Genomic DNA, 11100 nt, shown 5'->3' with positions numbered 1-11100 from the left:
TATGTTTCATTTGATACTTGTTGGTCCCTTTTCTCCCCATCTATACATTTTGTGTTGTATTCCTATGCTATTCAATTAGTGAACACAATTGTTCTTCTCTATTCTAACTTATTCATTTGAGATACTTAAATATACACGAACTAAGAAATTATAACGCTCCTGAGTCATAAAAAAGAGTCGTCAAACCAAACTGCATAAAGGTTATAAACGAGCACCAGTCATGACTCATTTCCTTATTATTTTATTGAAACTTGTTTCATTTCATGAAGCTTTGTGAGCAATTGCCTGGCTTGATCGGGCATATGGAGAGCCATCGTAGCTGACACCCTCCCTCGAAGACCCGCCACCCAATTGCGAATTATGAAAAAGCTTCTTTTTTTTTTTCTATTTTCAAAACGGTTAGTTCAACTGTCCGTTTGCTCGTTCCCTTATTCCACCATACACTCCTCGCCACGCGTCTTTTTTTGTTTTTTTTTGGGTATCGGCTACTCTACTCAAACGGACAACCACGTGCTTCCCCCGGCGTTTCGAAACTTTTCGAACCTTTCCCAACGGCTAATTCTCTTCCCCCTCAACCTTTCTCTTTAAATACGCCTACTTCTCTCAATCACAACAGCCAATTCCTTGTTTCTCTCTCGATTTCTCCTTCTCTGTTTTCCGCCATGGCGGCATTGGCTAAGATGGGCTTGAAGCTGCTGCCTCTGCTGCTGCTTCTGCTCGCGTCGGTGGCCATCGTCGGCGCCCAAGAAGCTCCGGCTCCTGCGCCTGTCCCGGAGAGCGGCTCCTCAGAGGCGGCGCCAGATCTCTACATCTTGGTGCTCGCCGCCATGGTCTCTCTGCTCGCTGCCTTTTCTCACTGAGTTCATGCTCCGGGCCATCTTCTCATGGCCCGTGGATCGATTTGGTATGTACCATAATAAATCTCTCGATTATCTTGGAGATCGTGTGAGATTGCGGCGACTTTGTTGCTGATTTGTGTTTATTGATTGTTGCTCTTAGGGATTAATCGATTCGTACTTGTGCTAGCCATTTGTTTTGATATAGACGAAGTTATTGAATAAATAAAAGCATTGACATAGTTGGTGAATCTGTTTGTGTTTATGGATTTCCTTTTGCCGATCAACATAGATAGATTTCTTTGAAAAAAAAGTTACTGCGTGAAGGATTAAATCAAAGTGGATAGGCTTATACTTGATTAACACATAGCTAATTATCATTAAGATATTGGATGTGAATTTGATATGTAGATATGTTAATCCGGTTCATTAACATTAATGGACTTTGTTTGGGCATCTTCTTAAATCTTGAATCAAAAGGGTTTTGGAGAGCTTTTTCTTCCTTGGACTCTTCCCCATTGAGACCAAGATCCGGTTGCCGCCACTCCTATAGAAGACCATTATGTGCTTGCCGGCGATAATTAATGTTCAATGACTATTGCGATGGATTCATATTACCCCACTCATATGTCATTGCATTTAATTCCAATTTTAGTCTTATAGTGATGATAACTAGATCCTTAGATGCATCATATAATTTTGTTTTATCTGTAATGCTTTCACTGCATTCCAAATGATATGATAATACATGAAACATCATTTCTATGAAATGATGCTTCCATGACAATAATAAGATATGCTAATCTTTCCATTACACTAATAAGATAGTCCCAACACCCTTCTCAATCTCAAAGACGGAATTATGTATCAGAACCACTCTGTTCTTAATCTTCAACGGTTATCATTGCTGATTGTTGGCATATTCTTACAATGAAATTAAAAATCTAAAAAAAAAAATCCTGTTCAAATCTATAGCTACTTCAGAAATTCTGTGTGGAAAAATATCTCAAAACTTTCAATGCCTCTTTAACAGGAGTGGATTTGCTATCACACCAATAGTGTTAACCTACTCTGCATAAATTGTTATCATTTTCAATCGCCTAACCCTACTCTACATCAATAATGGCTTTGCTATCACCTAAAAAGGATTCATTATTGCTAACCTTTTCAATCGTCTAAAAAACTTTGTCTGCATACATTCTGATTGGAAGCTCTCTAAACTCAACTAGTAGGGATGGAAGTCTAGCTGATCAGCTACAGTATACATACTGTAAAGATGTGGTAATTTATATATATTCTTTGTCTAGATCTACAATGTTGTCAAGATCTCTTCCCCCTCTCTTCTTTCCCTCCCCGAGACAGGTAACTAGATTCGGGACACGTGAGTGCAGCTGCAAACGCGTAGTCGACGAAAGCCCGTGCAAGCGGCCGTGGGATTCGGTCAACAGAGGCCAACGGCTGTCAAACGCGGACCACGTGGCAATTGTCTCTCCTGGAGATTCCTGGTCAAACATATATAGCCGTCGTCTTCCCTTCTTTTTTTTCAATCGCATCTGGTTCCCACTGTTGACTTTTGTGCACCATAAAGTCACGCACAAACTGCCCGGCAACGCGAGGAATAGAAGGAAAGGAAAGGAAAGCAGTGACATTTCTATACTAATTAATAAACAAAAAAACATCGTCTCAAATCAATAAATAGATAAACAGGATCAAGACATGAACCATTCAAAACTGTGGGCCGTTGCTTTTGACTTTGCTATATCACCCTCGATGGCTAGTCTTATGAGACCTAAGAATTCTACTACAGTGCTTAATCATTGATCCTTCCCCAGATTACGTGACCAGGGCCTACCCAGCAAAAGAACGGCTCCATGCACTTTATATATATATATGCCTGATCATGTTCTTGCATCGTGCATGTCAACATCCAGTTCTAATTTCTACACATCAAATACTATTTTTTTTTTTCTTTCTGCAGTTCAAATTGTATATATATTTGATACCTATAACTTCATTTGACTAATTACTCATTGCGTGCATTAATTTGGGATTAGGAGGATGATTGTTGACATTTTGTGCATGACCAACGTCAGACATGGCAATTCTATAGTTTGTATGATTCATCCACACGTGAATAGTTGGTGAGTTTGGGCTTTGCCTAAGTGAACTAAATTATCATTAAGTAGAGACACTTAGTTCGCACCTATGGTCTTTCTTAATTATTGATTGACTTTGGAGCTGCCTTAACTACACCATAAATCACACGTTTTACAAATTCCTTTAATTTCATTCTCTTCCTTTTGGTCAAAATTAAAAATAAAAATAAAAAGAGATTATTTCGACATCTACATGTTCTTTTGTCTATGGGGCCAATCCAGTGAATCCGGTCACACGTTGGATTTCCTTTCAAGCATTAAATTGCGGCCAAGCAACTAGCACTTCACTAATCGAATTAAGCCCATGCAAGATCGTTGTCAAAACATCTCTCCTCTCTTTTTGAAATGCAAATCACACTCATAAAGTTGTTTTTTACTTTCTAAATGTTAAAATCGTTGTCATTAATTATTTGACACTATAGTTTTTAACGATAAATAAATAAGTAAAGATTGGTCTTTGATAGCTAAGTTCATTCCTAAATTAGTTTGAGGTTTAAAAAGTAAATAATTTAGGTAGTTTGAGTTTATAGGCAACCTTAGGAAAATATATCAGGATTTATTTTTATAATAAAAAAATCAACTGCACGTTTTATTACAAATTTTAAAGTTTGACTGTTTGAGGGATAAAATGGTAATTCTAAAAGTATAAAGTGTATTTCTAAATAAGTAAATAAACCTGAGGGGGCAAAGGTAAATTGTCTCTATAAATAAAACCCTCGCGGCTCTGCTTTCTTCTCCATCTCATGCACACACCTTTTCTCCTCTGTTCCACCTCGAACGCTTGCAGCACTGCTTCAGTCTCAGCCATGGTGGTCTTGGCCAACCCTGCGCTCGATGCCATCCCCATCCTCAGCTCTCCCAAGCCATGCGCTTGCTTCTCCACCGTCCCCGTCGTGGACCTCTCTATGCCCGGCGCCGCGGAGGCCCTCGTGAGGGCCTGTGACGACTTCGGCTTCTTCAAGATCGCCGGCCACGGCATTCCCATGGAGCTCATGCAGAAGTTGGAGGCGGAGGCGCTCCGGTTCTTCCACTTTCCGCAGGCCGACAAGGAGAAGACCCGCCCGGCCGACCCTTTCGGCTACGGCAACAAGCAGATTGGACCCAATGGGGACATCGGCTGGGTGGAGTACCTTCTCTTTGCCGTCACGGCGGATCCCTCGGCTTACACTTATATGGACTGCTCTTTCCGGTGAGCTTCAGCACCTACTTGTACTCAAAATAGTTTAATCGTCATCGTGATTGGCATATTTATACCAACAATCTCATGCTCTGTTTCAGCTCTGCTTTGCTGGATTTCATGCTTTCTGTGAGGAAGCTGGCTCGTGAGGTTCTGGAATTAATGGCGGAGGGATTAAAGCTCAAGAAAAGAGAGTTTTTCAGTAATCTAGTGCTGGGAGACGGGAGTGATGGAATCTTCAGGCTGAACCACTACCCCAAGTTTCCTCCTCTAGAGAAGTTCAACTGCAGCTTGACGGGGTTCGGCGAGCACACGGATCCACAACTGATATCGATCTTGAGGTCGAACAACAGCGCCGGGCTACAGATTTCACTCAGGGACGGCAGCTGGGTCTCAGTGCCGCCGGACAGCGAGTCCTTCTTCATCAACGTCGGCGATACTCTTCAAGTAATCAATCAAAGTTAATGAGAAAATTAAACCATGCAAGAGCGTTTACAAGTTTTCACGATTAATTAATGGATAATCCTGCAGGTGTTGACGAATGGGAGGTTCAAGAGCGTGAGACACAGAGTGTTGGCCAACGGGTCGAAGCCGAGAATATCGATGATCTACTTCTTTGGGGCTGCGCCTACTGAAAAGATTGCGCCATTGGAAGAGTTGATGGGGGAGGGAGAACGGAGCAAGTACAGGGAGTTCACGTGGAGCGAGTACAAGAAGGGTGCCTACAAGACAAGGCTAGGAGACTACAGGTTGGGCCAGTTCGAGAAGTAGGGAGGGGAAGGAGAAGGAGAGGAGGATTCTTTCATTGATGGGTGATTCCACAGATGAAGGGTCAACACTGCTCGACTTTTGGGGTGGTCAAAGACAACAATATATATATCTTTCTCTCTCTATGTAGTCTAGCTAGCTAGTCAGCTAAGTTGTGCATGCATCAAATTAAGTACAAATGTAAAGGAAGAAGAATTGTTATTTGTAAGCAGTGTGTTTAATTAACAGGATCATTGTAGATATATAGATAGTTGCAACACCTCATAAATTAATTCGGGTGTTTAGTGTGATAGTAAATTTCCCTTTAACATGCATGTGATCAGAGCTGTTTAATCCTCGATCGTGTATATGTTTTGTGATGTTTATTTATTTTGCCTATTTACTCTCCTCTGTTATCTTTGCACCCTGCTCTCGCCGACATCTCTTACTAGATACACTATCAAGCTCGATCTCTCCCACTAATCTAGTTACCTTGTCTAGGAAGCCTAAGGTATCTATCTCCCTTCTATTTGATTCAATGCACCCTCCTCCCCCTTCTCTCTCTCTCTCTCTCTCTCTACTTTGTTATGTCTTCTCATCTCTAATAGTCAATGTTCTTGTCTCACCTTTAATTCTCCCTTTTTGCCTTTACTTGGTTGTCCCCTCTTTTTCGATTTTGTCATTTTTTTTCTCCTTTTGCCTTGACCTCATCTCAATAATTATTAGTGAGTCATCAATTTTCATGTGTTGTTGGTCGACTTAGAGACATTAATGTCCATTGCTACCTCATTCATCTTTTATTTATATATATATATATATATATATATATATATATATATATATATATATATATATATATATTAAGGATTAGGCAATTAATTTTGATGAAATTTAAAATTAAATTAAGTTAATATTCTTTTTTTCTTTCCACACTGAAAATAATTTTAAAGTTTATTAATAAATTTTACAGACACATCAATTAAGGATCTAGAGTTCAAGATTTAACTGTGATGTATTATTATGAATTTTTTTATTAATTAATCAATGATCGTTTAGAGTTTGAGACTCAATAGTGACGTATTATTAGAAATTTTTCTGATTAATCAATCGAGGATCTAGAGTTAACTCAGTTGAAGTGTATTATTGAGAATTTTTCTCATTAATCAATTAGAAATATAATTCTGCGAGAGCTTTTATAAATATCATAGGTCGTTGATGTTAAAAAATATACTTTTCTTCCCTAGTATTATTACATAGATCTGGCACAACTTTTAAAGTATAGTATTTGGTCTTACACCTATACCTTAACTTATTTTTAAATACCTCTAGAGATATATAAAATTAAAGTAATGATACACAAAGGGAAAAAATATCAGAAAAAAATTCAGGGATAAAATCTACCATTTTCATTTTGATGGGTCTCATCATTTTTAAATTTTCTTTCTGCATATTATTTTTCATAAAATTATAAATCATAGAGTGTTTACAGATGGATGTGTAACATACCACACACATGTATAAATATATATAACATAAAGTTATCTTGGGCAACTTTTGTATGTCATTTAGGGTACATGAGTTGGATTATAATATTAAGTAAAAATAAATTTAAAACGAAATTTTTTTTTAAGATGCTTACGGTATAAGATGTGCGGATAAATATAAAGGTTGATATCTTATTAATACATAGACATCCACCATTTGGAACTAAAGGTAAATACCGATAAAACTTCGATTGTTCTTCGCCCTTATCATCTATGGAACTTCTATTTAGAAAGGGACATGTCACATCAATGGAATTATGAATTCTATGGGAGAAACCCCTGTGGTTTCTAATATAGGCTCCTTTATTATTGCCCACCTAATCTAACTTGAAATTAATGTCGACAATTAATAGACGATTATTATTTTTTCTATTTATAATTAATCTAAGAACTGATAGAGATGACTCGAGGAATACGACTACTAACGTTATCTTATCCTCGCGAGGAGGATCAGTTCAACATCTAATTTTCCTTACCGAATTAGGATATTTACTAGATTACGTGACGGCCTTGATATATATAGATCCCGAGTTGACTTGCCTCGCAACGTTGCGGCTCTAAAGATTAACCATTGTTATATGATCATTTTGTTTTACTAGATTATCTGATATTTCAATCATCATGCGAAGATTAATAGAATTAAGAATATTAGTGTCGATGTCTAAATATTTTTATCTTCTTCGTTGCGCTATTTGTAGTCTCGTTTAAGGGTTGTGGATTGTGGGCACAAGACTAGAGAGGCAATCAATATTATCGAAGGTAATAGGTAGAAACATCTCACATCCAAACAGTACCGATTCTTGGCCATCCACATCGCAATAATTAGTGGTGGTCACGGTGGGCTTCACGCCATGCCGTGCACCGCCCTTTCACGCCGTCGTCGTCAGTACTGTTGTCGCTGCCCGTCGACGAATCCAAAGAGAGAAAGCAGGCATAACATTCAAAGTGCATACGTAGAAAACTTCAATCCCCAGCGGACTCACCGCGCCCGCACTCCACCCGTTCGACGAATTGACACAGCGGCCCCACCTTTTTTTCCTTTCGACCGCCGCTGCTCGTGAACTAGCCAACAGCGACGGCTTCTTCGCTCTTCGACTGCACGTTCCCGTCGCTTTTGCTTGCTGCTTTTGATTTCTCACTTGTTGGTTGAAGAAACCACGAGGCCGGCGACGCCGCACAGAGGAATATGCACACCGAGATAGGGGTTATGGGACCCTCCTTGTGTGTCAAACATTCCTTCTTAATGATAATTACAAGCTTTGGGAAATGGAAAGGAACTTAGTGACACTGAAGTAAATGACTGCAACATCACAAGATTCGTGTGATGCTTCTTCTACTATCTTCTATTCTGACATCTACAAAATGTCTTTTTACTAGAAGGGCCAAGGTGGCTCCCGCGCCACTTTTTTTAATAGGCTAGTTAAATTTGATCCAAATCATTAGCAATATCCCCATCGATCTAAGCAGAGGAGGAGATAACTCAAGTATTTGAATGAGATTATAAAGAGAGAATAGTGTTCAATTAGATTGGTTGGTTAAGCTGACAGAAATTCTTAACCTTGGAAAACAAATTAAGAATGCGAACTTAGAAAAGGTTAACTGGCGATTTATAGCACAATGAAAAAGCTAAAACGAGTTCAACAGTCAAAGTTCATGTTGTCAGCTGAATAAACAAAGATGTGCTGGAATGGTTAAAGATCAAACCATCCTCGTGCTCCTATTTTCATGGGTAATTTTTTAGTGGATCAGCCGTTTTTCCAGATCTTGTATCAGACCAGGCTTTGGCAATCGTCCGCTTCATCTCATCATCGCCTTCTTCATAGATGTTCTGAAAATATATTAAAATCACTATCCGAGTTTGAATACAACAACTCAGAGGGCAATAGAGAAGCATAGAGGATAGATAGATCACCTTCATCAAATCCATAATTCCTGCCATCGGATCTTTCTCTTGGCCAAGATTTGGCTTAAGCTGCAAATAGTTCTTGATGTTCTAAGAGAACTATTGGCGAGATGAACAATGCAAATAAGAAAGAGCAAGTATGTAAAAGCCTACAGGTGGAGGGCGACACACTTAAATTTGCAAGATATAACAGAATTAGAATGCAGTATCATTCCATTTATTATATGTTTGCTCAAGGCCAAATTCTACTACTCTTTTCCAAACATATTTATGCCAACTTCAATATTATGTTCTTCATATAAGGTTTACTTGGCAAGACTACAAATGATACTAGAATGTAGAAACTTAGTTTAGGAAGAATGTAACAAGCAGTGTACAATATTAATACGCATGAAATTTAACAAAGCAGAATCTATAATTTATGACACTATAAGTACCTTGTCTTCCTTAAAGTGCAGGTCCAGCCAGTTTCCCTTGGAAACTTTGACAAGGGTAACAATAACCTTGGTGGGTTTGACGACCAACTTACACTTGTCAGGCAATATCTCTTTGTTCAATTTTGGAATATAAAATCGATAGTTTTTCTCATGAATATCATGCAATTTGATGTCAACAGACATTGGCTTAAAAACAGCATCCACTTTCTCTTGGTCTGCACCTTCAATAGATATATAAATCTGATGCAAAGCAATTAAGAGAGCAAACTTAAGATTGATATAAGCAAGATTTATCTTGAAACAAAAAATCAGTTTAAAGAAAACAAAAGAAAGGTAAAGGAGAAAATAAATAATATTAAACATATACTTCAGCTAGAAAATGTGTTGGGTTATTTATGTGAGAGGTAGTCTGGTGTTACCTTAATCCTGAGTTTCAATCCACGAACAACTTAAAAAATTAAGAATGTAGTCTGAAATAAATATATATAGCCAAATAAGAAATGACAAGAAATGTGAAAAGTTTCCTTCAAAGCTTGCTTGCCTTCAGGTTAAGAAATTTGTTTATTTTTTGCACATGTACTGCTCTCACAGCACCATCAATATAAAGCATTGAAAATTTTTGTTCTATGGCGAAACTTAGATCGTTGCTAGAAATATTCAATTTCTCATCCACTAAATGTCTACCCTATAAATCTAGATATGCATACAAGTGGAAGGGGAAAATGTTTATTACTTTACTCCCCCATATCCCTCACTGTAAGAGTTCTTGATGTCTAATGAACAATTTTGTCAATCTATACAAACAGTATAATACACGTGATCAACATTCATGGTAGTTGCAAACTATCAATCAAACAATTGAAAACAAAATCAGAAGTATGTTTGATTTTGGTTTCTTTGTTCGAAGATGAAAATCCGGGTATCAAATCTGCTGCCCATATTGAGTATGCTATCCTTTTCACTCCTTAGCTAATCTCAGAATTCAACATGTTATTAGGTTCATAAGTTGTGCCTGATAGTAATATACAAAGGCAGAGTTGCATTAGAAGGTTGTGGCCAGGTTCACACGATTCTGGGTAGAAAGTGGTCAATAGAATACCTACCATAATTCTTAGCAATGATATCGTCTCTGTGATCTAAAATGTTGTCTCTGACGCAATAATAGAAAGACCTCGCTGTAGATGCTAGTTCCCAGCAATAATCTATTGTTTCAATTGAATAAACTTAATGCTAGTTCCTAACAACAATATAGGACTAAATTTCAAGGAAAAAAAGTTACCTTTATCTTGTCATTGTCTTGATCCCAGCTGAACGTTCCAAGAGTGGCATAGCTTCTGTTGACAGCACCAGAATCAAAAGGCGCCTTTTCCACAGAGACTTCAGCCCTCTGTGTTGCCGCAGCTGCAGCAGTCACCGTCGCAAACTACAAAGATAACCCATCGAACAAATGCAACTCAGCACGAAGAGAAAAACAAAAACAAGATGCCATGTCGATCGAACTATCTTGTCTACCTAACAGTAAATGAATACAGAAGTTTCATTTCTCTGTTCAAGAAAAGAAGAATGTACCTTGGCGTCTAGGTCGCAGATCTCGGAGGCGAGGAAGGAGATGACTCGAGGCCTCTTGGCGATGCTCTGGAGATGCCGCAATTCCTCCAAATCCAGCTTCAATTGCTGCTCCTCAGCCATCGTGCACACCTATACTACAGGTTAGACGTCGATCACCGGAGCTCCTATGGATTCTCGAATGCACAGAAGCAGAAAATGAAGGAAAAAGAGATTGGTATATAGAAGCCGTGGAGGAGAAGGTATCTTCCAGATTCCAGAGTTGTCTTCCATTACTGGAGGAGGGAAGGTTCTCGAACAGGGGTGAAATGTAAGAAGATTTAATACCCATTAATAAATTACAATAGTTATCCATTCATTTTTTTAAAAAAAAAAAATTTATCTTTGTGAATTTTGCAATAGATCTATTAAATTTTGCTAATATCACTTCGATATATTTTTATATATTATTATTATTATTATTATTTGATAATTTAAATATTTAATTTTCGTCTAATTTTAAAAGTAATTGATTCGGTCCCATATAAATTTTTAATTGATCATCAAGATAAATCAAGAAACACTGACAAAGATAGTTGGGACAGATATGTCCGCTAGAGGGGGGTGAATAACGTCTTGTCGCGCGCTTGTGCTTGTTTCGTCTTGATATGCAGCGGAAAATACAATACAAACACAAACACCGCTAACTCTAGAGATTTACTTGGTATCCACCTCAAGAAGAGGTGACTAGTCCA

General features: G+C 38.2%; 2 protein-coding genes across 2 annotated transcripts; one reads left to right on the top strand and one right to left on the bottom strand.

Moving 5' to 3' along the window:
• The first annotated feature begins 2882 nt into the window (after nucleotides 1-2882).
• On the top strand, nucleotides 2883-5179 carry LOC122016693 (gibberellin 2-beta-dioxygenase 3-like). Its single transcript, XM_042574079.1, has 3 exons — nucleotides 2883-4181; nucleotides 4271-4616; nucleotides 4701-5179. Exons 1-3 carry the CDS (start codon nucleotides 3736-3738, stop codon nucleotides 4938-4940), a joined length of 1032 nt encoding a protein of 343 aa, XP_042430013.1. The 5' UTR covers nucleotides 2883-3735; the 3' UTR covers nucleotides 4941-5179.
• A 2866-nt stretch (nucleotides 5180-8045) lies between these two features.
• LOC122016684 (calcyclin-binding protein-like) lies at nucleotides 8046-10653 on the bottom strand. The gene is made up of 5 exons (XM_042574068.1): nucleotides 10370-10653; nucleotides 10080-10223; nucleotides 8801-9040; nucleotides 8373-8432; nucleotides 8046-8288 (listed from the first exon to the last, which is right to left on the bottom strand). Exons 1-5 carry the CDS (start codon nucleotides 10487-10489, stop codon nucleotides 8184-8186), a joined length of 669 nt encoding a protein of 222 aa, XP_042430002.1. The 5' UTR covers nucleotides 10490-10653; the 3' UTR covers nucleotides 8046-8183.
• Between the last annotated feature and the right edge of the window lie 447 nt (nucleotides 10654-11100).

This window comes from Zingiber officinale, chromosome 1A (genome assembly GCF_018446385.1).
Source record: "Zingiber officinale cultivar Zhangliang chromosome 1A, Zo_v1.1, whole genome shotgun sequence".
Classification (NCBI taxonomy): Eukaryota; Viridiplantae; Streptophyta; class Magnoliopsida; order Zingiberales; family Zingiberaceae; genus Zingiber; species Zingiber officinale.
This window is presented reverse-complemented; position numbering and strand designations above follow the sequence as displayed.